Source organism: Dendrobates tinctorius, unplaced genomic scaffold, assembly GCF_039654945.1.
Source record: "Dendrobates tinctorius isolate UK_male_01 unplaced genomic scaffold, ASM3965494v1 ptg000231l, whole genome shotgun sequence".
NCBI lineage: Eukaryota > Metazoa > Chordata > Amphibia > Anura > Dendrobatidae > Dendrobates > Dendrobates tinctorius.
The window spans coordinates 18,698,322-18,714,891 of NW_027361898.1; the positions used below are offsets into that span (position 1 = coordinate 18,698,322).

Genomic DNA, 16,570 nt, shown 5'->3' on the forward strand with positions numbered 1-16,570 from the left:
ATGTGATCCTGAGTTATTCTAATGAAGATACCTTGCACCTACGTCTAGTCTCGTCTTGCTTCCTGCTCGTCCTTGTCGTCAGACACTCGTCTAGTGTCCCCTGAGCCGGCCGTCTGGTCCCAGCAGTTGTGGTGGCTCACCCCCTTGGTCTTGCCCCTGACACTCCCTGTATAGGGGGTGGATTCTCACAAGGTCAGCTCGCCCTCGGTGGGTGGGTGCCACGACCCAGAGGGTCCACTCAAAAAATGGGCTCAGCAGGAGCTGAGTCCGTCACAGTGGGGGTATTTTTGGGAGCATCAAACTAAGGAGCTTCAATAGTGGCTTAATTACTATGAATGTAATTCAAAACATGTCCCTCTCCCTGTTTATAAAAGTTGGAAAATATGACGCCACTTACTCCACCGAATATTTATTTTGGGATGGAGGAATAGCACAATAAGAAGTTTCGGTATGGAGTCCTGTGGTTTCTACATATTTTCCTTGTTCAACGTTACCAATTTTTTTTATCTTAAAGGGGTTGTCCATTACTAGGACAACCCCTTTTTGATCTAAATGTTTGGCCCGGTAAAATAAAAAAAGCCTATACTTACCTCCGATGCCAGCGTTCCAGTGGTATCGGCTCTCATGCGGTTGTTGTGACACATTAGCCCGGTGCCCAATCATCACTGGCGTCACTGTCTCCGCCTTCAAATTAATTGAATATGAAGGGGAAGTCTGGACTGCAGCTGATCTCTGACTTTCTCTTCATGAACAATTCGTATGAAGGCGGGGACAGTGACGCCAGCGCTGATTGGGCACCGGACTCACGTGTCACAACAACAGCAAGAGAGCCCCGGGACTGCGAGTACCGATATCGCTGGAACGGAGCCAGCATGGGAGGTGAGGATAATCTTTTTAAATTATATCAGGGCCAAGCATTTAAATCAAGAAGGGGTTGTCCTAGTAATGGACAACCCCTTTAATACAATGCCTATATAAGTACAAATATAATTCAAAGGCAGATAACATTTGCCACATAGGAGCTCAATATCGGTAACATATGCCAACATTATATCCACACTGATATGAATTATGATAAGGTGTCCTTATCGGAGAACATCTTTACCATATTCCGCTCTTGTTTTCCGTTCCAATAATACCAACCTGTAAAGATTTTTGCATTTCTTCTCTAATTCTGCCATCAGGCTACAGTGGCCCAGTTCTTGCCTCCTTGCAGCTGGCTGGATTTCTTGTAAAGTTGTATTACAGATTCTACTTGACCCATCGCCCTGGGATAAACTACATTTTAATTCTGTCTTGACTATCTCTTTCCAGCATTGACATTTGCAAACATGGTCTCCTAAAAGAAAAATGTGAAACACAAGTATATGTGAAGCACAATTCACATCAATTAATCAAAGTCACCATCCATAGGACCTGGCATGTCCGTTTATGAAATAGTCAGTCCATTGATTGCAATTTCCCAAATTTGGTAGTTCTGAAGGAAAATTTAGCTTTTTCTTCTCACCCTTACAGAACAGCTGATCACCAGCATTTCAGTGGTGGGCCAACCAGTGATGGGTTTAGTTTTTCTCATTCTATGGCTGGAGTCACACTAGACGAATAAAAAATAGTTTCGTTTTTTATGGACGAGAATCACACAAATGTTTCATGAACAGTGATTCGTATGTCATCCATGTGCAATGCGAGGATGCGATTTCCGCGCATCAAAGTATCCATGTGACATCCGTATGGCATCCATGCGACGAGATTTTCTTGCAAAATGGACATATAATAGATCCATGGCCTCAAATATTTGTGAAAACATATATACAGTGCCTTGCGAAAGTATTCGGCTCCCTGGAACTTTTCAAACTTTTCCCACATATCACATGCTTCAAACATAAAGATACCAAATGTAAATTTTTGGTGAAGAATCAACAATAAGTGGGACACAATTGCGGAGTTGAACAAAATTTATTGGTTATTTTAAATTTTTGTGGAAATTCAAAAACTGAAAAGTGGGGCGTGCAATATTATTCGGCCCCTTTACTTTCAGTGCAGCAAACTCACTCCAGAAGTTCATTGTGGATCTCTGAATGATCCCATGTTGTCCTAAATGACTAATTGTGATAAATATAATCCACCTGTGTGTAATCAAGTCTCCGTATAAATGCACCTGCTCTGTGACAGTCTCAGGGTTCTGTTTGAAGCACAGAGAGCATCATGAAGACCAAGGAACACAACAGGCAGGTCCATGATACTGTTGTGGAGAAGTTTAAAGCCGAATTTGGATATGTTAGCGCTCCCGCTGGGCGAGGCAAGACTCCAGGAGTGGACCCTCTGGACCGTGGCACCGAGGGGTCCTCGGGCGAGCAACCAGGTGGAGCCGACCCCTATACAGAGACCGTTAGGAGCAGGCCCAGGGGTTCAAGTGCCACGGCAGCTGGTACCAAGAGGGGCGGCTCGGAATGGACTGGAGTAGGACAGAGTACCTGGTACCCCGAGCACAAAGACAGCGTAGAGCTGGGGTGGCGAGACTGGAGACAGAGATGGACAGCAGGATGGAGCTAGGACACAGGACCGGAGTAGGATGACAAGAGCCAGGCACGGACAGCAGGACGGAGCAAGGGCAGAGAACTGGAGTAGGAGGACAGGAATCAGGCACGGGCAGGCAGGATGGAGCACGGGTACAGGACCGGAGCAGAACGACAGGAATTAGGCAGGGGCAGGCAGGACAGAGCAAGGGCACAGGACCGGAGTAGGACGACAGGAATTAGGCGCAGGCAGGTAGGACGGAGCAAGGCGGTAGGAAGAAGCCCAAGGAAAAGTGAGAACCGGGCACAGAGCACAAGGCAAGGGCACGGGGGCCTAGCGTGTGGGTATGAACATGAGTCAGGCGCCTCCAATACAGGAGGGTGGCCTGAAATACCTTGGGAGCAGCTCCTATTGGTCCAGAGGTGCTTCCGGGTCAGGGCACCCCCAGAGTATAAGAAGCAGAGGGAAGACGCGGCCAACGGCGCATGCGCAAAGCATGCAGTGACGTCGCAGGCCACAGGCTGGTCAAAGGAGGACGCTGCGGCTGACGGGAGGGGATAGGCTGCGGCGTGGGAGCGGCCAGGTAAGTACAGCGGGGCACGACGGAGGCCGTGACAGGATACAAAATGATTTCCAAAACTTTAAACATCCCAAGGAGCACTGTGCAAGCGATCATATTGAAATGGAAGGAGTATCATACCACTGCAAATCTATCAAGACCCGGCCGTCCTTCTAAACTTTCATCTCAAACAAGGAGACAAGGAGAAGACTGATCAAAGATGCAGCCAAGAGGCCCATGATCACTCTGGATGAACTGCAGAGATCTACAGCTGAGGTGGGACAGTCTGTCCATAGGACAACAATCAGTCGTACACTGCACAAATCTGGCCTTTATGGAAGAGTGGAAAGAAGAAAGCCATTTCTCAAAGATAGCCATAAAAAATGTTGTTTAAAGTTTGCAACAAGCCACCTGGGAGACACACCAAACATGTGGAAGAATGTGCTCCGGTCAGATGAAACCAAAATAGAACTTTTTGGCAACAATGCCAAACGATATGTTTGGCGTAAAGGCAACACAGCTCATCACCCTGAACACACCATTCCCACTGTCAAACATGGTGGTGGCAGAATCATGGTTTGGGCCTGCTTTTCTTCAGCAGGGACAGGGAAGATGGTTAAAATTGATGGGAAGATGGATGGAGCCAAATACAGGACCATTCTTGAAGAAAACCTGTTGGAGTCTGCAAAAGACCTGAGACTGGGACGGAGATTTGTCTTCCAACAAGACAATGATCCCAAGAATAAAGCAAAATCTACAATGGAATGGTTCACAAATAAACGTATCCAGGTGTTAGAATGACCAAGTCAAAGTCCGGACCTGAATCCAATCAAGAATCTGTGGAAAGAGCTGAAAACTGCTGTTCACAAACGATCTCTATCAAACCTCACTGAGCTCGAGCTGTTTGCCAAGGAAGAATGGGCAAGAATTTCAGTCTCTTGATGTACAAAACTGATAGAGACATACCCCAAGCGACTTGCAGCTGTAATCGCAGCAAAAGGTAGTGCAACAAAGTATTAAGTTAAAAGGGCAGAATAATATTGCATGCCCCACTTTTCAGTTTTTCAATTTCCACAAAAATTTAAAATAACCAATAAATTTCGTTCAACTTCACAATTGTGTCCCACTTGTTGTTGATTCTTCATCAAAAATTTACTTTTGGTATCTTTAAGTTTGAAGCACGATATGTGGAAAAAGGTTGAAAAGTTCCAGGGGGCCGAATACTTTCGCAAGGCACTGTAATATATATATATATATATATATATATATATAATATGTCAGTGAGACACATACATATTTTTGAACCCCTCTCCATAATCTTTGAAAATTCTTGGAGAACAGGAGAAGTCCCAGAAGATGGGAGAAGAGCAAATGTTGTTCCTATCTTCAAAAAGGGAAAGAAGGTGGACCCAGGCAACTATAGGCCGGTGAGTCTAACTTCTATACCAGGAAAGATCTTTGAACAAATTATTAAACAATATGTATGTAAGTACCTGGATAAGTATGAAGTGATTAAACAGAGTCAGCATGGGTTTGTAACTAATAAGTCATGTCAGACTAACTTAATTTCCTTCTATGACAGAATCACTGATTGGGTGGATCATGGAAATGCTGAAGATATAGTATATCTTGACTTCAGCAAAGCATTTGACAAAGTATCTCACACAATCCTTATTGAAAAAATGGCTAAGTATGGAATGGACAAGGCAACTGTTAGGTGGATTCATAACTGGCTTAGTGATTGGACCCAAAGAGTGGTCGTAAATGGCTGCACATCCAGTTGGAAGAATGTCTCAAGTGGGGTACCACAGGGCTCTATCCTGGGCCCTGTATTGTCCAACATCTTTATCAACGATTTAGATGAAGGAATTGAGGGTAAACTGATTAAATTTGCTGACGACACAAAGCTAGGAGGGATAGCTAATACTAGAGAAGAGAGAGGATTCAAAAAGATATAAATAAACTGGAGCAGTGGGCAGCAACTAATAGAATGGTTTTTAAGAGGGAAAAATGCAAAGTACTACATCTGGGCAATAAAAATGAAAAAAGCATATACAGAATGGGAGGAATAGGGCTAAGCAACAGCACATGTGAAAAAGACTTGGGTATACTAATAGATCACAGACTGAATATGAGTCAACAGTGTAATGCAGCACCAAAAAAGGCAAATGCAATTCTAGGATGTATTAACAGAAGCATACAGTCTAGATCACGTGAAGTTATTATTGCCCTCTACTCCTCTTTGGTCAGACCTCATCTGGAATATTGTGTCCAGTTTTGGGCGCCACATTTTAAAATAGACATCAACAAACTAGAGCAAGTTCAGAAAAGAGCGACCAGAATGGTGACCGGACTGCAAACCCTGTCTTATGAGGAAAGGTTGCAGGATTTGGTAATGTTTAGCTTGCAGAAGAGAAGACTGAGAGGAGACTTAATAGCTGTCTACAAATATCTAAAGGGCTGTCACATTGTAGAAGGATCATCTTTATTCTCATTTGCACAAGGAAAGACTAGAAGCAATGGGATGAAACTGAATGGGAGGAGACAGATTAGATATTAGAAAAACATTTTGACAGAGTGATCAATGAGTGGAACAGGCTGCCACGAGAGGTGGTGAGTTCTCCTTCAATAGAAGTCTTCAAACAGAGGCTGGACAGACATCTGTCTGGGATGATTTAGCGAATCCTGCTTTGAGCAGGGGGTTGGACCAGATGACCCAGGAGGTCCCTTCCAACTCTACGATTCTATGATTCTATGATATATACTAGATGGAGGCCCGATGCGATGCAGCAATGTCATGATGAGAGCAGGCTTTGCAACGTTGAGAATCTCTACCCCCATGTGCTCACCCACCTATCCACTCTCTCTCTCCCCATGTGCTGACTTCTCCCATCTGGGCTCTCTTCTTTTACCTGTCTACCCCATGTGCTATCCCCCTTGTCTGGTGTCTCTCTCCTTCCTGTGCTCTCCACTCATGTGCTGTCCCATTTGAGCTGTCTCCCCCCTGTGCTCTGTCTCTCTCAACCCTGTGTCTGACCGTGTACAGAACATACCACATCTCCTGGGCAGGAGAGGAAGCAAAAGACAATACTGACATTACAGCAGGAGATCGCAGAGGATCCAATTTGTGAGGTAAAATATTGTTCAAAAACAGACAGTGAAATATTTTACTTCACAAAATGAATCCTCTGTGATCTCCTGCTGTAATGTCAGTATTGTCTTTTGCTTCCTCCCCTGACCAGGAGATGTGGTATCCTCCGTACACGGTCAGACACAGACAATTTTTAAAATGAACTTTCGTTCGTGGGAAAACCCCTTTAATATGACCGACTTCCTCTGCCTGTAGACATGTTACGCATCTGCTGCTGGTATCAGCCGCATGATTCACTGCGCCTGCACCGAATTCCGCACAGGCACAGTGCGACGGTGTTCTGCTGGTGGTACTGCGCAAGAGGCTGCATGAGTGTGTGAGTTTGAGTGTGTGAGTGTGAGTCTGAGTGTGAGTGTGTGAGTGTGCGTCAGTTTGAGGGTGAGGGTCAGTTTGAGTGCGAGTGTATGAGTGTGTAAGTCTGAGTGTGAGAGTATGAGTGTGTAAGTCTAAGTGTGAGTGTGAATTTGAGTGTGAGAGTGTGAGTGTATGAGTGTGAATGTGTTGTGTGAGTATGAGTCTGTGAGTCTGTATGTGAGTGCATGAGTGTGAGTTCCGTGCAGGCACAGTGCGACGGTGTTCCGCTGGTGGTACCACGCAAGAGGCTGCATGAGTATGAGTCTGAGTGTGTGAGAGTTAGTGTGAGTGTGTGAGTGTGAAAGTGTGAGTGTATGAGTGAGTGTATGAGTATGAGTGTGTGTCTGAATGTGTGAGTCTGAGTGTGAGTGTGAATGTGTTGTGTGAGTCTGTGTGAGTGTAAATGTGAGTGTGTGAGTGTGAGTGAGTGTGAGTGTGAATGTGTGTGTATGTAAGAGTGAGTTTGAGTGTGTGAGTGTGAGTCTGAGTGTGTGAGTGTGAATATGTTGTAAGTATGTGAGTGGGTGTGTGAGTATGTGAGTGTGAGAGTGTGAGTATGTGAGTGTATGAGTGTGTAAGTGTGACTCTGAATGTGAGTGCGAACGTGTGAGTTCCATGCAGGTACAGTGCGACGGTGTTCCGCTGGTGGTACCACGCAAGAGGCTGCATGAGCGTGAGTCTGAGTGTGTGAGAGTGAGTGTGAGAGTGAGTGTGAAAGTGTGAGTGTATGAGTCTGAGTGTGTGAGTCTGTGTGTGAGTGTATGAGTGTGTGAGTCTGAGTGTGAGTGTGAATGTGTTGAGTGAGTGAGTTTGTGAGTCTGTGTGTGAGTGTGAGTGTAAATGTGAGTGTGTGTGTATGTGAGAGTGTGAGTCTGAGTGTGAATGTGTTGTGAGTGTGTGAGTGTGAGTGTGAATGTGTTGTGTGAATGTGCTGTGAGTGTGAATGTGTTGTGAGTGTGAATGTGTTGTGAGTGTGAATGTGTTGTGAGTGTGAGCATGTGTGAGTCTGAGTGTGAGTGTGAAAGTGTGAGTGTATGAGTCTGAGTGTGTGAGTCTGTGTGTGAGTGTGAAAGTGTGAGTGTATGAGTCTGAGTGTGTGAGTCTGTGTGTGAGTGTGTGAGTCTGAGTGTGTGAGTGTAAGTGTGAGAGTGAGTGTATGAATGTGAATGTGTTGTGTGAGTGTGAGTGTGAGTATGTGAGTGTGACTGTATGTGTGAGTGTGAGTGAGTATGACATCAGCGCTAGTCACTGAGGCTGAGCAGACTCCCCGCCTGACCCGCGGTGAACTAACAGCATGGGAAAGTATTCAGAAACTTTCCCACGCTAATGAGCCGATCTGCGGTCAGGCTGGGAGGATGCGCAGGCAGTTTTTCGTTCATTCCTCTGTGGTTTACATCCAGGCCAGTCGCATTAGCACCGGTCCCAGTTGTAAACTATTTAACCCCTTCAGATGGATTGCGGCATGGGACTTGAGTGAACGGCGGACAGGTATAGGATATTGTTGCTTTTTTATTTTGGATTTTTTACAAGAGAACGATGGCTTCGAATGGATTGGGATTGAAATAAAGAAGGAAAAAATGTGTTTATTTAATTAAAAGTCTTTTTTCTTAATGTGTGTGTGGTTGTTTTTAACCCTTTCAGACTAGTGGATTAATAATGGATAGGTGTCTTATTGACATCTCTCCATTATTAACCAGACTTAATGTCACTTTGACATTAACCCCTTATTACCCCATATGCCACCGCTACAGGGCAATGGGAAGAGAGAGGGTAAGTGCCGGAATTGGCGCATCTTACAGATGCACCTTTTATGGAGTGGCTGGGGGCAGATTTTTTTAGCCGGGGGGGGCAAAAACAATGGTCCCTCTCTAGGCAAATAATTTCTGCCCTCAGTTACTGGCTTGCCCTCTCTGGCGGAGAAAATTGCACGTGAGCACGCGCCAGTTTTTTCTGTAAATTAATTCTTTAACACCTACAGCTCCAAATTTTAACATACACACTACTAACATTATTAGTGAGGGACATATAAAATATAACGGATATGCAATGGTTTTCTATATGTAAACCACGTCTCATATCCTGTCAGGTTCTGTAATGATTTTACAGATGCCAACAATTAAATTTTAACCTATTCTGCTATCTATATCTCTATGAAATATAAATATATATATATGTGTGCGTCTCTGTCAGTGTAATTTTACTGTACACTGCACTGAATTGCCGGCTTTTCAAAGGACACTGGTGCGTATTTCTCGCAAGTCACATACATGGTCCGTGTGTAATCCGTTTTTTTCTCACCCCCATAGACTTGCATTGGAGAGTCTCTGTCGAGATATGGTGGAAATCGCAGCATGCTGCAATTTCAGTCGCACGTATAATATGGGTGAGAAAAAAATGGATGATGGGAGCTGCCCCATAGATTAACATTGGTCTGAGTGCTATGCGATTTTTTTCTCGCATAGCACTCCTCTGTATTTCTCTTTAGTGTGACTCTGTGACTCCGACCTAATAAAATGGGATCCTAACACCCCCCCCACCGCCAAGAAAAAAAAACTTTAAATGGGTTATCTCCTATCAGAAAAACCTGGTCCCTGGGGAGTATGCGTTACTAATCCTCCATGGGTCCACCGCTGAGCCTCCGGCACTGCTTTCAAATATATTGGTGGCATTGCTGATGTCATGTTGACAGCGCGGCAGCCAATCACAGAGCTCACTTCTGAAAGGATGATCTCATCTACAAAGGCAAAGCAGTTGACCTCACGTAATTACTGCAGCCAATATCAGACCCCAGGAGCAGCGGCAGAGACTCAGCAGGGGGCCCCAGGACGATAGGTAAAGCCCCCATTACACATAGCGATATCGCTAGCAATATCGCTGTAACGTCACTGTTTTTTGTGACGTAGCAGCGATATTGCTAGCGATATCGCTACATTTAATACTTACCTCCGACCGCTCCCCCGCTGGTAATCGCTGATCGCGCGAGAAGCTCCGGGACCATTTCTCGTTGGGCGCTTCCTGTGGCGCCGATGAGTGACGCGGGAGGACGTCAGGATCGCCTCGTCTGACAGGTAAGTAGCGACCCCCGACCCCTGCGATGTCGCTGGTGAGATCTGCCTGTGTGCAGCTCACTAGTGACCACTTAGCGATGCACCAGCGATCCATATCGTTGTCTGGATCGCTGGTGCATCGCTAAGTGTAACGGTACCCTTAGGCACAGTTTCCTCTATATAACTTGAACACTTTATAGGGAATCTATCATCAGGTTTTTGCTATGTAATCTGAGAGGAGCATGATATAGCGGCAGAGACCATAATTCCAGTGATGTGTCAACTTGTACATGCCGTCATTTTTATAAAATCCCTGTTTTCTCTACTGCAGATCTCATAGTTCTCTGGATGCTGAGCTCTGTATAACTCCGCCCCCACCACTGTGGCAGCTTCACATAGCCATATGAAGATTTGATTTTTGCAGGATGATATTCTAATTTTGTGAGAAACACCTATGTGGCACCCTGGGAGCACGGTTGCCACAGTGGCCTTACCTCCCTCCAAGGGGAGTGATGTCAAGCCTGGAAGCAATGAAAGGATCTCTCTATCAGGTAGTTCCAGCATACAACACAGTTCCTGCTCCAGGTCAGCAGAGGGAGCTCTAAACCCGACTTCAGGGGGAGGAAGTAAGCGAATTAGTGTGCGGACAGGGAAGCGAGAGGACGTGCGGAGAAGAGCTGGGAGGACTGGAGCTATAGAGGAGCTCACCCCTAAGCTTAAGCGCCAGAGACCGTATGCCGGAGTCCGAGGCTGTGTGGATGCTAAAGGTCCCACAGCAGAAACTGGAGGACAAGAGGCTGCAGATCCTCTGTTCCCAACTGAGACTTGATGACACAGCAGCACGTGTGAGCCAGAGACGCGATAGTGAAGCAGTCCCTGAAGAAGGCTACAACTGCCTGTCATGTGAGTGGAGTTCTAAGTAACAGACAGGAAATAGAATTAGACTTACCGGTAATTCGGTTTCTAGGAACCTTCCACGACAGCCACCTTGGAGGTTGTCTCCCCGCCCTAATAGGGGACAGGAACACAAAGAGGTTAAATAACCCTCCCCTTCCTGCTACCTCAGTGTTTTTTCTGACATACTAGCATGAATAGTTACCGCCAGTAAAGCAGGAATCATCAGTCAAATATATCATATAGGGAGGGAAATTAGTGCTGTCGTGGAAGGTTCCTAGAAACCGAATTACCGGTAAGTCTAATTCTAATTTTCTCTAGTCACCTTCCACGACAGCCACCTTGGAGTAATGCCAATGTTAATTTTTTAGGGAGGGACTACGGCTTGCAAGACGCGTCTGCCGACCTTCAGATCCCTATCGAAATCCAGTCTATAGTGTCTGGTAAAGGTGTGCACAGAGGACCAGGTGGCAGCTCTGCATATCTGCTCTGACGACGTATTTCCTCTTGCTGCCCAGGACGTAGCGACTGATCGAGTGGAGTGGGCTTTTAGCGACTCTGGAGGAGAGATATGTTTTGAAGAATATGCCAGGGAGATGGACTGCTTGATCCAACCCGCTATCGTGTTCTTTGCCGCTTTCTTCCCTTTGTTTCTTCCCAAATACTGAAGGAACAGGTTCTGATCGATTCTCCAATCCTTGGTTGCTTCGAGGTAGTGGAGAACCACCCTGCGAACGTCCAGGGTATGAAACCTTCCCTCTTTCGGATTCGAAGGATTTGGGCAAAATGAGGGCAACACGATATCCTGGCTTCTATGAAAATCTGACACCACCTTGATCAAAAAAGAGGGGTCTAGACGCAGTACTATACTGTCTGAATTGAGTAGGAGGTAAGGTTCCTGTACTGAAAGGGCCTGTAATCTCCCACCCATCTGGCCGATGTGATTGCTACCAGAAACACCGTTTTGAGTGTAAGTATTTTCAATGAGATTTCTGACAGGGGCTCAAACAGGGCCTGTGTTAGGCTATTGAGCACTAAATTAAGATCCCAGGGGGGAACCCGATCAGGAAGTGAAGGGCGAATCCTGCCTGCCGCTACCATGAACCGCTTGATCCAGCGGTGTCTGGCTAGGTCTTGGTCAAAGACAGCACTAAGGGCAGATACCTGTACTTTTAACGTACTTGGAGTAAGCCCTAACTCTAAGCCCTTTTGTAGGAAATCTAGTATTTGGGCAATATTTGGATGGAAGGGGTCAGGGGCCCCCGGGAGGCACCAGGAGCAAAATCTCTTCCATATCTTGCCGTAAATTGCATTTGTCAACGGCTTTCTGCTTTTTTGAAGAGTCTGAATCACCTCGTTTGATAACCCTTTAGACTTCAGAATATTGGCCTCAATAACTAAGCTGCTAGACGCAGCTTGGTCGGGTTCGGGTGTAGTAAGGGACCCTGAAACAGGAGGTCGGTGTTTTGGGGTAGGAGCAAGGGACCCGCTTGGGCCATGTCCAACAGAGCACTGTACGAGCTTCGGCCTGGCCACATGGGAGCCACCAGGATCGTTGTGACTCCGTCTGCTCTGATCTTTTGTAATGTCCTTGCCAGCATCGGGATTGGGGGAAAGGCGTAGGCCAGTCTGAAGACCCATGGACGGGCAAACGCATCCGTCCCCCGGGCTCCATACGTGGGACTGAGGGAAAAGAAGGTCGCCGCCTTTGCATTCTGCGCATTCGCGAACAGGTCGACTTCTGGGTCTCCCCATCTTGAGGCTAGGGTTTGGAAGACCTCCTGGTTCAGACACCATTCTCCTTGATGGACGTCTTTCCTGCTCAGGAAGTCTGCTTGGATGTTTTCCGACCCCTTCAGATGTATCGCGGAAACGGATAATAGGTTTTTCTCTGCCCAGAGGAAGATTCTTGCTGCTACATTCTTCAGACTGGCATACCTTGTGCCCCCCTGGTGTTTGAGATATGCCACCGTGGTCACGTTGTCGGAGTATATCCGAACATGATGGTTCTTGACCAGGGCCAATGCGGCTTTCAGTGACTCTTCCACTGCTGTCAATTCCCTTAGGTTTGATGATCCGGACTTTATGTTCTGGGGCCACTGCCCCTGAAAGTATGAGTCTCCGACTACCGCCCCCCAGCCTCTCAGGCTGGCATCGGTACATAGTACCTTTAGAGGAAGTTGATCCCAACTTATTCCTCGTCTCAGGTTCCGGTAATTCAGCCACCACCAAAGGCTCGTTTTTACATGTCCTGGAAGCGGAATCCTCTTTGATAGGTTGTTCGGATACTTTTTCGCGTTCATCAGGACATATGATTGGAGGACCCGCGTATGAGCTTGTGCCCAAGATACCGCCTGAATGCACGCTGTCAGGGAACCCAAGGTGGACATGGCGTCCCTCAGTGTTGGCGCCCTCTGGTCTCTGAACCGGATTATTTTCTGCCGAAGGTCTCTTTGCCGCTCTTCGGGGAGATAGGAGGTTCTTTCTGCTGAATCCAAGAGGATCCCCAGGAATTTCCTCCTCGGGGAAGGATAGAGGGCCGACTTTTGGAGATTTGGTATCCACCCCAGGCCTTCATGTATTTGTAGGGTCTTTGATACGTCCTGGTTTAGCCGGATTACTGATGGTGCGACGATCAGCAGATCGTCTAGATACGGCACGATGCATATCCCTTGAAGTCGGATAGAGATGACCGCTACCCTCATTATCTTCGTGAACACCCTTGGTGCTGGGGATACCCCAAACGGCAGGGCATTGAACTGGAGGTGGTGGATTCCTTGGTTGTGGGAGATCGCGAACCTCAGGGACTTTCGGTGGTCTGGATGAATGGGGACGTGATAATACGCATCCCTCAGGTCTATCGTGGCCATTTGCCAGTTTCGTCCAATCAGCGGAATCACTGAGCTCACCGATTCCATCTTGAACCTTCGGTACTTGATGAAGTGGTTCAGGGGCTTTAGATTTATTATGAGCCTGTGTTTTCCTGTAGGTTTTCTTATGAGTCACAGGCGAGAATAATGCCCCCTGCCATCCTCTTGCGGAGGTACATATGAGACCACTTTTTCCCGTAGAAGTTCTTCTATCTGACACATCAATATTTCCTGCAGAACTGAGGACTGTGTCGGAGTGATTCTTAGGGCGTGGGGGGGGTGCTCGAACTCCAGCTTCAGCCCATACTGTATCGTGTGCAGGACCCACTGGTTTGAAGTCGTGGCCTGCCATTGGGCGAGAAACTGTGTGAGTCGACCCCCTACCCGGGAGTCACTGCTTCTCCGGGGGCTGCTGCTGTTGGGGCACAAGGATGTTTCTCCCTTTACCCCCTTTCGGGTAGCTCCATCGACCCGTTTTGCCCTTTCCCCTGAATGGCCTCTGGGAGGTCTGCTCTCTTGAGGGACGAAAAAACCGCCTCTTGGTGGATTTCAGTTCCGGCAATGCTTTATTCTTGTCCGAGGCTTTCTCTAGAATGTCATCTAGGACACGTGGTGTCCTTGGAAAGGGATAGCACACAATTTTGTCTTGGAGGTGATATCACCCCCCCATGACTTCAGCCACAAGGCTCTCCTGGCCGAGTTTGAAAGGACAAGGGACCTTGCTGCCACCCGTACCGTTTCTCCTGAGGCATCCGCTAAATATCCTGTTGCCTTCTGGAGAATTGATAGGGAGTCTAGGATTTCCTCTCTTGGGGTACCCCCCGATAGGTGGTCTTCCAACGTGCGTAGCCAGAAAAACAAAGATCTGGCTACGCAGGTGGATGCAATATTTGCCTTGAGCAGGTTCGTGGAGGCCTGCCAGGACTTTTTAAGATGGCTCTCTATTTTTCGATCCATCGGATTTTTTAATTGGGAGGCATCCTCAAAGGGTAAGGACATTTTCTTAGTGACCCTAGACACTTGAACGTCTATTTTAGGGATCTCCCAAATAGAGCTATCACCCTCTAGGGGAAACCGGTTTTTTAGCTCAGAGGGCACCGTAAGTGCTTTCTCGGGGGAGGACCACTCCTGGGCTATTAAATCCTGTATGACCTCATGAACCGGGAAACCCCTTCTACCTCTGGGTTTCAACCCTCCAAACATCTCATCCTGGACTGAGAGTTTGATCTCCTTCTCCTCTAATCCCATGGTATTTCTCACCATGGATACTAACTCCTCCATATTCTCCGAGGAGAAATAATATTTTTTGGCATTATGACTGGAGGTGGACGTGGAGCCCTCATTTTCCCAGACATCCTCCGATCCGGAAGAACGGACCTCTCCCGAGTCTGAGTCAGCTTCCACAGGTGCTCTCTTCCGCTTTTTTGGGGCCGGGCCCTGGGCCGCGGGGGTCTGGGCTGCTATGGAGGTCTGCACCTCCTGTCTGATGAGTCTTTATGCTGTCAAACAGGAGGGTTGCTCGGAACACAGGATATTTTGCGTACAGGGTTGGCATAACTTCTTCCTGTAGTCGGAAGGAAACCTGGCACCACAAATACCACACTTGCAGGGATTTTTAGGGACCGAGGCCTTGTCTTCCTGCAAGAAGAAGAGAGGCTCACTCAGACCTGGGCCACCATAGTTTGACAGAGAAGGGACCAGCCCTGCTACTCACTGTAGGAGGGGGAATGCTGGGCTCCGCAGATGCTGCAGCTGAGGGTTCACCATCCATGCTGAACACACCACAGACACACTGCGCTTACCTGGAGCTGCTGCACCCTTTTGAGGGTGTTGCTGGCGTTTCATCCTGTGGTGCTCCTCCCTCCTCCCCTGTCCCTGGGGAGGACGCTGGTCGACCCCCGCCGCCATTGGAGGCTTTCCCCGGGTCCCCCGGGTGCCGGCGCGCGTTTCTCCCTTACAGGACGCCGGAGGCCGCAAACCGGAAGTGCGCGTCATCGCTACTTCCGGTTCACTGCCCGCCCCCTCTGGCGCGCGCGCCGGCTTCCTCCAGCAGCACTGGAAGGAGGGAGGATACCGGGGAGCTGTGCAGGGCCCCGCAGGCACCATACCACCCCGCTTTACCCCGGAGGGCGCGGGAGGGGCGGCAATGTCCCGAGTCACACCGCGGTGGAGACGGGAGCAGCATAAGGAGGAGGAGAGGCGAACCCCACGACCTCGGCTGCCCAGCTTCAGTGAGTATCCAGGGCTCCGCTCGCTGGCCACGGCAGCCCCTTGAGACCTGTCCCCGATAGGGGACAGGAAAAACACTGAGGTAGCAGGAAGGGGAGGGTTATTTAACCTCTTTGTGTTCCTGTCCCCTATTAGGGCAGGAAGGCAACCTCCAAGGTGGCTGTCGTGGAAGGTGACTAGAGAAAGAGGAGCTTGAGTGGAGTTCATGACAGCAAGTACCTCAGAGAATAGCAGTAGAGAAGAGACTTCACACCCCACCTGTATAGAGAGATTCTCAAATTGCTTCCAGGCTAACCGACTCCTGTACCAACTGTAGCTTGAGCCCTGGACTGTACCTGCAAAGCACCATAAAAGGTAAAGGAAACTTCACTCTGTTGTGTTCTTTGAATTCTTTCTGCAACACCTCAGCACTGCTACATCTCTTGCTAAATACTACATCACCATCTTCCTCAACATCTTTCATCTGCCCTGAGACAACAGCTCTGCCTGTGGAGAGCTATACCAACTCTACTGCATCACCATCTGTCCCAGCAGATCTTGTAAAATATCAGTATTTCTATACTATAGATTAATTCTCTCATACAGAATCTATTTAACAGGCTCTGCTTACTTTAGAGAAGTGACTGAGTTATTCTGGGTGCCTTGGCTCATACAGCTGTTTCTCTTGTCAAATGTATAGGTCAAAATAGTCAGAGCTGTCAAAATGTGACTATTTAGAGATAATGAATGGTTCTAAAGATCTCAGACTTTAGGCTTAAATATCTCAGACTAAGGTAATGCATAAATAACTGTATGCATATTGTTAAAATAACTAGGGTTCACTTAATATGGAAGAAGTTATGATCATAGTGGCAAGCCACCATATGTGGTTGTAGTTTATAGGTCAGAATAGTATATAAAGCCGACCTAACTCTTGTTCAGGAGATCTCATATCCCTTGAGACTCTCGA

The 16,570-nt window shown here is 47.5% G+C and overlaps 1 protein-coding gene across 1 annotated transcript in view; it reads right to left on the reverse strand.

The window, feature by feature from the left end:
* The window catches only part of LOC141059916 (phosphatidylinositol 3,4,5-trisphosphate 5-phosphatase 2B-like), a 143,935-nt gene that overhangs the window by 90,741 nt on the left and 36,624 nt on the right, over positions 1–16,570 (reverse strand). Inside the window, exon 5 of the mRNA XM_073556120.1 lies at positions 1,144–1,339. Within this exon, the coding sequence (XP_073412221.1) occupies positions 1,144–1,339 (196 nt within the window). The remainder of the gene's footprint in view (positions 1–1,143; positions 1,340–16,570) is intronic.